We start from the raw sequence: 13,265 nt of genomic DNA, 5'->3' as shown, positions 1-13,265 counted from the left end.
GGTCATATATATATCATATACAAATAGCCAAAAGGTGCTTAACCGTATTAATAAAAATCTGAATGAGAGAAAGACGTAAAAAGTTTACATACATGCATGTCTGAATGGGGGGGGGGGGTGTTTTGCATTATGGGATACATACTAAGGCAAGTGATATGAAGTCAGCCTCTATATACAAGTAGCTCAGACATGAATATGTTTCACACGCAAAACATTATTTTGCTTCCTTGAGAAAAAGGATTAAAACCAAGTATATAATTTCTTGGTATCTTTTAACATATATGCAATAATTTGTAAGATATGGCATGTCTTTAATTTTGCTGCTAGGCCATTGTTTTTTGTTTCCCATTCTTTCTTTTTCTTTTTTGGTATTGCTTTATTATGACCAATCAGTTATATGCTTAAGTTTCATTGTTCATTTCAGGTTTCAAAATATTGGTAACAGCTGTTATATGAATTCTGTGCTGCAAGCTGTATTTGCCATTCAGTGCTTTACACAAGATATGATAGACGCTGGAAAGAAATTTGAAGAATATCTTTGTAAAGAATCTCTGTTTAAGTGAGTGATAACTTTTTTTAAAATTGCATCTTTGATTCATGGCTGATGAAATAAACCACACATCGCAGATAAATAAAGTACTATTAGACAACATGCATACAAAATTTGAACTTGTTCTTATATTAGTAAACGTTTCAGCAGATCATCATAGTTAAGAAATGTGATAAATCAAGAAAACAAAAATTGGTTTAAAAAGTCTATTGAAATGGTTTTCAAGCTTCCTGTAATTATTTTAATTCATTCTGCTATTTTTTAAAAAAAATTATTGTTAAAAAATGTTTTTTCTGAGAGATCAGAAAGTCTAAACAATGCTTTCATTCAGCTTTTTTTTTTTTTTGAGCTTGAAAGAATTTTAACCCAACTTGAAAGAATTTGAGATTGTGTAATAATTGTTGTCAAGTGGTAAATTACTTATCCCTACAGCCCACTCACATCATACCTGCATAAATCAATAAATTAAATACAAATTAAATAAATATATTAATTTATTTAATGATAGATTTTCATTTGATGTTTACTTCATACAATAGAAGCAGGCTATAGTAAAACAATACTATAAAGAAATAATGTGCTATTACAAACTACAAAAAACTCCTAGACTATCCCATAGAACAATACTGCCTGAAGCTCGCTATTACAAACAGTAAAAGCAGAAAACTTTCACTATAGCAAATCGAATTTACTAGCAAATATTATCAGTCAGGATACAAAGGAAATGGCAAAATATAACAAACGTCCGGGAATGTAGCAAAAGAAAATCATTTGAAATATAACATAACAAAATCACAGGAAACGAACAAAAGAAACGTACATTGAGGACAGAATACAAAGGATTAGAAGAAATTATACATCGTCATCATCATAATCAAATGTATCCTCAGAGGTGTATAGGATAATTATGATAGTACTACACATGAAAGTTACACCATTACTAACTTCTGATTAACACTTTTCCTCCAAATTAATCTTATCTGTCAAGACTCCAATGTTATCAGATCTTATATTTCTGTCTCTTAAGGCACTTCTTACCGTATTAACCCATCTATATCTTGGTCCTCATCTGGGTCTTTTTCCTGCCAAAGAACACTTGTTTTGCAAGTCTTTCTTCTCCCATTCTGTTTAAGTGACCATACCATCTGAGATTAGCTCTACTAATGCATTCCTAAATGCTAACAATGATAAGTTCTTTCCTAATATCCTCATTTTTAATGTGATACTGCCATTGATGCTATCTGTTTGCCCCACTGATCTATTTCAGAACTCTCATATGAGAGATCTCTAGTCTTTGATGAAGGATTTTTATTTCTAACCCATCACTCAGATCCATAAGTTAAAATTTGTTTGAACACTTTCCTTTAGTGTTACATGGTGATCAGCAGTCATTTCAGACAAATTATGGAGACTACAATCCTGTTAGATATAGTTACTTTAATTTCTGATGTTTTGACCTTCATATTAAGGTCAACATCTGGAGTATACACATATATATACAGCGACAAGCTATATTACATTTCACACAGTATGCCAAAGAGACAATGATTTGATCAATGGTTATTCTACTGGCCTGACCTCTAGTGAAAAAATAAAAATAAAATAACTACATCAATCTTGGGTAAACTGTAAATTCTCAAGGAATGTGCATAGTTCAGAAGTATTTTTTTTAAATGTATCTTTGGGCCAAGAAATGACTGATTTCAGTAATTTTTCTGTTTTTTTTTTTTTAATTCAATTTGTTGAGTTGAAACTAATCGATTCATTTTTTCCAAATATATTTTTTGGTTAAAAATAACAGTGGCATTGCCTTAATCAGCTCTAGTGATTACGATGTCTGGATTTGATTTTAACGATTTCACAGCTGCCAATTTAGATTTGGTTAGGTTTCTAGTTATTGTTTTTGCATTATTTAAATTTAAAATGTTCGAGGTTTCCAAACATATTTTATCAACTATGGTGGTTGGGAGAAATCTTAAGCTTCTTTCAGTATGGTATATAAAATCTAATTTGTTAATTGTCCTGAGTGTCACAGCAAAGTTTAAGCCTTTACTAAGCAGCAAGAATTTATCATTGTTCAGGGCATGGTTAGAAAGGTTGATCACATGACTGTTCACTGAAGGCAGTTGACAAAGGACAAATTCAAATTTGTCCTTTGGCTGTCTGAATATTGTTGATCTTTAAGTCTATGATATTTGGCTATAAGTTTCACTTCCTTTGTTTTAAGGATGTGGTTAGCAGAGTTTTCTGTAATCTTCTCAAGGATATCCCAAATATCTGGATTTAAACAAGTTACGATTTTAAATTTCGAACCTGATTTTGAGCAAATGCTAAGTTTTTGGCGAGTTTGAATCTGCTCTCTGAGCATTGCTTTCTCCATACGGTTATATATTCTTAGTGCCTTTGCTGAGGTGAATTTTCTTTTCAGCTTGATGCAGTTAGAAATAAGATTGCTGTCCCTACAATGTTTAAAAAATGCCAGTCGATTAATCAAAACAGGAAACATGCATCTTCAGCTTACCATAGTGATTGCATCGTTCGTGTGTCAAATCTCCATGCATTATCAGAATTCTTTCCTTTAGTGTTACATGGTGATGTAAAATAAATTATGTTTACCCTTTTATGTATTATTTAAGGATTTAACGAATGGATGTCTACTGTGCCATTTTTCTTATTTAATTATATCATTAATATCGTAGTTTCTTGAGCTAGTTCAAACTGTCTATAGACTTCAATTTCTAATTCACTCACAATTCTCGCTATTTATCTTAATCCTTTGGTCCTTAACTTTGTTTTTTATCCCCCCCCCCCCTTCCAAAGGCCGTAATTATGCTGTTTCACATGCTCGAAGTGTAGACTTAGGAAAAGCCTCTGACTGGACCCGTCCTTAATCTACTTTGTATTTCACTTGTATTGATCCTTAAAAATTTATTTTTTTATTGATTGCACCATTAAGGATCGCATAAAAGAATTGTTATTCCTTCCCTTACAAACGAGAAATATTCAGCTAAGCACAAAATTAACTCATACTCTAACTCAGGCAACTCCTATTAATTAATCAGTCGTGGCAATTACTATTCTTAGGTGACACAGGTTCGATATTTTTATGAGACAGTGCATTAGCAAAATAAGATCAGGCAAGCTATTAACAAAACAAACATGTTTATTCATTCTAAGACAAATTATATACAAAATTCAAACAGCACATATCACATGTCTGGTACTAACTAAGACAACAAGAACACAATGGAGACATTACAAATCACACGTCTAATTCTCCACATGATCATTTAAGCATTTCGCTCAAGCCTTAAGACATATAAGTACATGTGACTTTTCACGTTATAAACAGAAAATGGCAAAACTTAAACCACATTCATTTTAGCATTACACCACATAAGCAAATTTTAGATCTCTATGTTCTACTATTCACATTCAAACAGTACAGTGTTCCGACTTCTCTAGTACTTTCAATGCTAATAGATAACAGAACCAACATTCGTCATTTGAACTTCACAATCTAGGATATTACATAGAACATTTTACTTACAATCTTGCCAGATTATTACACAGTCCTAGATCCTAAAGCCTTATGGGCACGTTCTGCTTCTTCCCAGCAAAATTTCCGATTGAGCACTAATTTATCATCATCATGTGTATCAAGGATTTAGCCCAAGCATGGCCTGTTCCGGCCTTAGAAGTCATCGTTTAAGAGGACGTCCTGGTTTTTTTTTTTCCCTAATGGCTTGTACTTTAAGGCTTGTTTTGGTAATCTTTCTGTTTTCATTCTTTGAACATGTTCCATCCATCATCATCAAATTCCTGACATGTACCCTCAAGGGGGTGTACAGGATATGATACTACTACATGAAAAATTTACATCATTACTAACTTCCTATCTACAATTTTCCTCCAAATCAGTCTGTTACTTGTCAAGACTCCAATATTATCATTATCAGATCTTATATTTTTATCGTCTAAGGCACATTGTACCGTATCAATCCACCTATTCCTTGGTCTTCCTCTGGGTCGTTTTCCTGCCAACCTGGCAGAGAACACTTTTTTGCTAAGTTCCCTGTCCCATTCTGATTAAATGTTACCCAAGATTAGCTCAGCTAATGCATTCCTGGATGCTGACAATATCAAGTTCTTTCCTAATATCCTTGTTTTTAATATGATATTGCCACTGATGCCATCTGTTCACCCCTCTAATCTTTCTCAGGACTCATATCTGCGGTCTCTAGTCTTTGGTCAAGTATTTTACTTCTAGCCCAGCTCTCAGATCCATAAGTTAAAACCAGTTTTAACTTATGGATCTGAGATGCATATATATATATATATATATATATATATATATATATATATGTATACAGCTAATTTAGTGTTCCGTCTAATTTTTCTCTTATTCTATATGAATTCAGTTGACTTCCTACCATACGAGCTTTGTTGATTCTGTTGTCTATTTCCATATTTAATTTACCATCTTCAGTAAAAATCGTCGTAAGTAGCTGAAATGTTTTACTTGTTCCACAGGTTCCCCGTTCACAACACAGTTCACATTTTCAACAATTGTACGTATTTTCATTGTATTTGTCTTTTTAATGCTGACCTTCATACCATATATATTACAACAGTTATTCAATTTAGTCAGGGAATCTTGAAACTTGCAGTAGATTTATTTAGAAGTATAACATCTGCATAAAGCAAAGAGCAGACATTACATCTCCAATTCTGATATCATATTTAATACCACTTTCCTTCATAATGTGATCCATATATATATAATGAATTACAGAGGGGATAATGTACATTCCTATCTATTACCAGATTTCACATTAAACCATCTTCCTGTACTTCCTTCAGTTCTAACTGCCAACTTACAACTCAAATACAGACAAGTATTGCTTGATATAATGCCCCATTGACACTATATAAACGTAGGGTATTGAATAGCTTCTCTCTTGGCACCTTGTCATATGCCTTTTCCAGATCAACAAAACTTAAATACAGATCTTTATTATATTCCCATGCTTTCTCAACTATTTGTCGTTAAGTGAAGAACTGATCCTGAACAGCCTGTATTTGGCTTGAATCTAGCTTGTTCTTCACAAAGCTTTTTTTCTGCAATTCTTCGCAAACGTTTCTCAAGTATACTTGCATAGATCTTGCCAGGAACTCAGTAGGGAAATACCTCCGTAATTCTGACATTCAGTTTTATTTCCATTTTTATATATGGGTACTATTAGAGCTCTACTCCAATCACTGGGAATTCCTCCCTCTGTCCAGGTTTTCTGAACCATGCAGTGCAGCCACTGTAAGACTTATACCATCATATTTCAACATTTCTGGTCCAATATCATCTACCTACTCCTGCTGCCATTCAACATTTCAAGCCTTTGATGGCTTTTTCTACTTCAAGTATGCATGTGTATTCCTGACTATATGCCTGTTGAGTGTTTTTTACTACTGTGCTATCACTGCTTGTTTTATTTAGCAATTTTTCGAAGTAATTACTCCATACTTCAAGGATATCTTTTTCTCTCGTTTTCATGTCACCTTTATCATCTCTAACTCCTTTTACAGCTCTCTTTCCTCCATTCCTAAGCTTCTTCAACAACCTCCAGAATATTTTGCCACCTTCTTGATATTTATTTTCTATATTCTTGCCAAAGTCCTTCCATGACTTTTGTTTAGCTAGTTTTGCACAGTGTTTCACTTTTTTACATTTGTCTCTGTATTCTGTAAGAGCACAAGCTGACTTATATGCCAGGCACTTTTGTTATGATTTCTTCTTTTCCTTCACTGCCTCTTTAACTTCCTGTGTCAACCATGGAGTTCTGATTTTTCTATCCTTGCAGACAACCTCACCACATGCCTCTATGGCTAAATCAATCAGGATTTTCTTCAAGGTTTGCCACTGAATCTCCAAGGTTTGGTTCCTGTTCTCAAACTCTTTCTTTTTTTCTTCAATAATCTTTGTGTATTTTAGTCTACAGTTCACATCTGAGAGCTGCTCAACTTTTATTCGCTTTAAAACTTTCTTACATGTTATTCTTTTCAATATGAAATTCAATTTTATCCTGCTCAAAGCTAAATAGTGATCGCTTCCAATTTCAAATCCAATTTCAAAGGTGACATGAAAACAGCACACTGGTGTCCTGCACCGGGGAGAAAACATTGCTATCAACAATAACATAGTCAACGAGACTTTTCTTATTCCTTGCCTCTTCTCTCCACGGGAATTTGTGCAAATTTTTATGTTGAAACATGGTGTTAGTAATAACCAGTTCTGAGTATAAATCCAACTGGTATTTGCCATTATTATTAGCTTTTTCTCTTTTCTCCAAATTTTCCCAAAATATTTTTTGTATGTTTGACAATTATTTCCTACTCTGCTATTTAGATCCGCAACAAGGACCAACTTTTCCTTTTTGATTGTGTCAGTTGCTTTTTCTAAAGCATCAAGAAATTCCTCACTTCTACCTTAGTAGAACCTTCTGTGGGACCATAGCAAATAGGTCTCATTGTCCAATTCCCCATTCTGATATTTGCCCACATCACTCTACTTGAGACTGCCTGCCATTCAAGAAGATTATCCTCGTATTTTGTGTTGAGTACTATGGCTACTCCTTCTTTTTCCTTGATTGTCATTTCCTGAAAATAACAATTTGTATTTATTGCTGAGAAAGATCTCACCAGTTTTTGTCTTTTTTGTTTCAGTCACCCGTATTATGTCAATCTGGTACTTTCTAATTCCTCAGCTAGCTCCATTTCTTTGCCAATCAGGCTTCTTATTTTGATAGTACCGATCTTTAACTCTGGTGATGTTGAGTTTGGGTTTGTTTTCCGATTTGTTCCAGTAGCTGACTTTTCGCTGTACACTGTTCCCTGGTGAAAACAACTGGGGCCTTGTTTAACCGTGCGACGCCCCAGCTGGCATGAAATTTTGTCATGTTGTACCATCATTTTGTATATTGGTTTAAGCCAATGAGAATACAATTTGGTCGGCAAATCCCAAATAGCCAGTCCATCCTCGTTCGTTCAGTATCCAGGTAGATACCCAACAGGGTGCACTTCGATAAGGTGAGGATTGGACATTAATTCAGAAGACCTGGTTGGTTCTCCACATTCCTTTGAAGGCTATGTGGAGGTCTCCTCTCAGTTATATAGCTTTGACCCTTAAGTACCCCTGTTTCATCCATTTATGTTATATTTTTTAATTTTTTCTGTTACTGGTTCTTGGTTTAATTCTTTCATCATTTCTTCATTTCTTTTGTGATCAAATAGGGTAAACTTTGCAATTTTTTTTTTTTTTTTTGTATACTTCATTTCTGCTGTTGTTAATCTTCGTCTTTTTGTTTTATTATCCAGATTTCGCTTCCATACATTAAGACTGTTAGGGCTAATATATTGTGTACTTTTAGTCTGTTTTGTTTTTGAACTAGGTTTGGTTTAAATATAGAGTTAATTACACCTATTATTTTTAAATATTTTGCAATTTTTACGTTTATATCTTTTTCATTTTCATATGTGATCATGCATCCGAGGTAGTTAAATGAATTCACCTGTTCTAAGATCTTGTTATCTATTATTATTTTAGTTCATGCTGGATCTTGTCCTTTCAAGGCCATAGTTTTTGATTTTTCTGTTGATATTATCATACCATAATCTTTGGCTATCTTATTTAGATCTAAAATAGCTTTCTGTAAGTTATCTTCAGAATTTGTAATTATTATTTGGTCGTCGGCAAAGAGGAGAGTGTTTAAGTTTACTGTAGGAGAAAGTTTAATTCCTTGGTGTAAATTTTTATTCCATTTTATTATTATTTCATATAAGTAGATATTAAAAAGAGTTGCTGAGAGGGGACATCCCTGTCGGACCCCTTGGTTTATCTCTCTCGTATATGATAGCTCGTGATTTAATCTTATTTGTATTTGATTATTTTCATATATACTTGTGATAGCATTTAGGATATTATTTGGTATTTGTCTTTCTTTTAATATGTTAAATAATAATATGTTTCTTTTAACTTTGTCAAATGCTTTTTCAAAGTCAATAAATGCAATATGTGTTTCTAAATTATATTCTCTTCTTTTCTCTAGTATTAATTTTAGGCAGAAGGCTGGGTCTATACATGATCGTCCTTTTCTAAATCCATTCTGTACTTCTAAAATAAAGTTTTCGAAATATTTCAGTAGTTTGCTATTTAAGATTCTGCTATATATTTTGTAACAGGAATTTAGTATACTGATACCTCTATAGTTTTTAGGATCATCTCTATTACCTTTTTTTGAAGATAGGAATCACAATTGCTTTTTTTCATTCTATTGGTGGGATACCAGTTGAATAAATTTTATTTAAAAATGATGAAAGTCTTTCTTTCAATCTTGTTCCTGCGTATTTATATAGTTCTGAACCTAGCTTATCATCTCCAGGTGATTTTCCATTCAGGCTGATTTCTAATTCTTTAGTTATCTCCTTTTCATTTTCGTTAATTGTTTGCCAGTTGTCTTTTTTAAAATAATTGTCTGTCCACAATTCTGTGTAGTAATTTAAAAATTAAATTTAAAAATTCTTCTAATTTCAATTCGGTGTTTAATTTTATGTTTTCTTTGGTATCTGCATTTAAGTGTTTCAAAATATTATATACATTGGGTCTTATTTTATATAAATTATGTTCTAAATTAGAAACTAATTTGTTCCATGATTCTCTGTCTTTTTTTGACTTCTCTTTTAGCTATGGCTCTTATTCTTTTATATTCTATTTCATCTTCTAATCTTTTACTGCTTAACCATTTGTAATAGGCTTCTTTATTCTTTTGATTATTTCTTTGATTGTATCATCCCAGATCTTCAGTTTTTTCCTTTTATTGAATTTTTTGGTCTTTCCTATGCTTTCATTTGCTGCTGCATTTAGTATCGTTTTTATATTAAGCCATTCTATTTCTATTTCTTCATTTTGTTTTATTTTATCTAGATATTGGTTAATTCTTTGTTCATATAGCCATTGTACATTTGTGTCATTCAATAGTCTAGTTTTATAAACAAATGTCTCGAATTTTCCTTCTGTTCTTGCTACTTGTAGCCATTTAAGTGGTAATCTTAATTTTATTTTAACAAGGAAGTGGTCACTGCTTATTTCATATCCTCTGTGAATTCTAACATCTAATGAAAATTTTGATGTCTTTTCATTTAATATAAAGTAATCTAATATTGATTTCCATTCTCTTGCTGCCCAAGTATATTTATGTGTGTCTTTATGTTTATAGAAGGAATTCATTATTTTTAGGTTATTATAAACTACAAAGTCGATTAATTTTTTACCATTCCTGTTTAGAGTATGATCTCCATGTATTCCTATATTATTATTAATTTTTGTGTTTCCAATTCTTGCATTTGAATTCCTGCTAAAATTTCATAATCATTTTTATTTATTTTATTATATATATTTTGTAGCTGATTATAAAAATCAATATTGTCCTGTTCTCTTCCTTCTTCTGGGGCATATAAACCAATTATTGTTAAATAGCCTCTAACTATTTTTACTCTAGCTTCTATTATTCTTTCATTCTATAATTTATAACGTTTTAACTGTTTTGAAAGGGAGTTATGAATCTATATCATGACTCCTGCTTGTGTTCTTTGGTCTCTGTCGACTCCACTGTATATCATATTAAAATTTTCGGTTCTCATAATTCCTTTTAATTTTTTTTTTTGTTTCAGTGATTACTGCTATTTTAAAATTTATTTCATTTAATAATCGGTCTAATTCTATTTCTTTATATGCTATTCCTCTTAAATTCCAGTTTGCTCTGTGTATTATATTTTGCCGTGTCCATTTTTGTTTTACCTTTTTCATTCCAGGGTTGTTTCCTATGGATTCTATCCGATTATCTTTTTCTGTCAACTTACAAATAGAATTATTATGGCAGCGATAATTCAGCACACACATAGATCATTGAAGAATCATACGGTAGGACATCTTGAAAGGACTGTCTCTGCTACTAGCGAACTTCCCATCTTTGTTGGAACTCTTGCTCGCTGGACCACAACTCTCCCCATCCTCAGAAAAGGCTTGGCACAGGAACAAAAAACTTCTAAACAAGAGCCTTTAGGCCCCTCATTCTCTTGCTTTTATATCATTCTCCCGACCTAGGCCCTTCTTCTCTAAAGTCCCCCAGATTTACTGGAGGGTTTTCTCTGTCACCCACACTTTTGCTGGGTTTTGGAGGGAAAACTCATAATCCGGTGAGCTTCGCGATTGTTGCTAGCCTTGGGTCTATTTGCCTAATCCTGTCTGAGCTTAATTTTAGTTACAATTCTAGTGGTTCTTATTTAAATATTCTAACAATTTATTACCAGATTTAATACAGTAAAGTGAGTTATACATTATTTTAATTACAAGTATTTTAGGTAATTTAATTGCCCATGTAAAATCGAATAAAAAAACTATTTCTATTATTTAAATTAAAGGGATATTAAATCCCACATTGTTTTAAAAATGAATAAGAAACTCAAAGATCAGAACCAAAGAGTTTCATGCTGAATATAGTGACTATAAAAGTATTGGCGACTACTGGCGTACGCTAAAGCACGTAGTCCAAGTACGTAGTACAAAGGGCAACTTGTAGCAAAGGTGGAGAAAGTTCTAATCAGTATTCTTAATATTTCCCATAATGTAAAACTTATCTCATAAAAGATGTATGATGTTATACATTTTGGTGAGAGGTTGCTACCCAGACCGGTTTCAATCTTTATTGAGATCTCATCAGTGAGTAGCTAGACCAATATAATTATTAAAAACAACATGTATGTCCACAGTAATAACTTTAATTAATAAATAAGTTAGATATTTCTTACTAAAAATAATAGTATGTCTTCAGTGTTACAAACAGATAGGAATAGAATACAAGTAACGAATATTTGGTGGATCACCTGTTAAAATACAATGTTGTCGCGAGCTAGGAAATGAAAGAAATTAATAAATAATTAATATTTAAGTTAATTAGTTTTTTAATGATTAGATAAAATAAAAGTCTCCCAGATCTTCGAGAGAGAGAGAGAGGCAATCGTTTTGATTTAAATTCGGTCGGTGTAAAAAAGCTTCACAACTTTCTTTAAAGAGACGTTCATATTTGAACCTGCATCTATAGAGTAGAATAGCTTTATCCCACTGGATATTATGGGTAGTGGTAATACTGTGTTGTGCTAGACCAGACTTCTGAGGTTTGTTTTAATCGATATAATATTAATGTTCTTTAATTCTTTTTTCCACAGAACGGCCAGTTTGTCCAAAATAAGAAACATCGCATTCACAAGGAATTTTGTAAACGCCAGCCAAAGACAGAGATGACAGTTTATCTTTTATAGAAGGCAATAAGGAAGAAATTTTGTTGATAGGAATATAAGTGGGAATCAATTGGTACTTTTTTTAAATTCTACCTATAGGTTCTGAGATTCCTGGAATGTAGAGGATTGGAACTCTGCGAACTGTTGAAGAAACCTTAGGTATTGGAACATAAGATTCAATTATCTGTTGGATTTGATTAGGGTGGTAATTATTAGATACCATTAACTTTTTAATGATGGAAAGTTCTTGTTGTAAGATTTCTGGAGAAGAGCAAACTTTATGTGCCCTATTAATTAGAGATTTAAGAATGCCAAATTTTTGAGATGTATGGTGAGAAGACATTTCATGAATGTATCTGCCAGTAAATGTGGGCTTTCGAAGTCTGGTGTAGCACAGTACAGTATTACCACTACCCATAATATCCAGTGGGATAAAGCTATTCTACTTCATAGATGCAGGTTCAAATATGAACGCCTCTTTAAAGAAAGTTGTGAAGCTTTTTTACACCGACCGAATTTAAATCAAAATGATTGCCTCTCTCTCTCTCTCTCTCTTGAAGATCTGGGAGACTTTTATTTTATGTAATCATTAAAAAACTAATTATCTTAAATATTAATTATTTATTAATTTCTTTCATTTCCTAGCTCGCGACAACATTGTCTTTTAATAAGTGATACACCGAATATTCGTTACTTGTATTCTTTACTATCTGTTTGTAACACTGAAGATGTACTATTATTTTTAGTACGAAATATCTTCTTTATTTATTAAAGTTATTACTGTGGACTTACGTGTTGTTTTTAATAATTATACTATGCCACAGGTCCCTCTAAAAATAGACCAATATAATACTAAGGGTATAGTGAAAAGAACTTATATACTCTGCTAATACGAGTTGTCAGAAAGGTGCACCCATAAATTATTTAAAATAAAGAGCCAATAGGCTTCAATTTGGCGATGTAAACTACTAAGAATAGTGATCAGAACTTTCTCCACCTTTGCTACAAGTTGCCCTAGTTTGTACTACGTGCTTTAGTGTAAGCCAGTAGTCGCCGATACTTTTATAGTCATTATATTTGGCATGAAGCTCTTTGATTCCGATCTTTGAGTTTCTTATTCGGTTTTAAAACAATTTGGGATTTAATATCCCTGTAATTTAAATAATGTTTACATCGCCGAAATGAAGCCTGTTGGCTCTTTATTTTAAATAATTTATGGGTGCACCTTTTTGACAACCCTATTAGCAGAGTACATAAGTTCTTTTCACTATACCCTTAGTATTATATTGGTCTAGCTACTCACTGATGAGAGCTCAATAAAGATCGAAACCGGTCTGGGTAGTGACCTCCCACCATAATGTATAAC

General features: G+C 32.5%; 1 protein-coding gene across 1 annotated transcript in view; it reads left to right on the top strand.

Annotated features, from left to right (window-relative positions):
• Positions 1–13,265, top strand: part of LOC150109709 (uncharacterized) — a 288,439-nt gene that overhangs the window by 89,540 nt on the left and 185,634 nt on the right. The window contains exon 7 of the mRNA XM_090403014.1: positions 425–559. Coding sequence (XP_090259140.1) covers positions 425–559 — 135 coding nt within the window. The remainder of the gene's footprint in view (positions 1–424; positions 560–13,265) is intronic.

This window comes from Typopeltis vanoorti, chromosome 2, assembly GCF_054136105.1.
Source record: "Typopeltis vanoorti isolate ZY-2024b chromosome 2, IOZ_Tvanoo_1.0, whole genome shotgun sequence".
NCBI lineage: Eukaryota > Metazoa > Arthropoda > Arachnida > Uropygi > Thelyphonidae > Typopeltis > Typopeltis vanoorti.
Note: the sequence above shows the minus strand (reverse complement) of the source record. Positions and strands in the feature narration are given on the sequence as shown.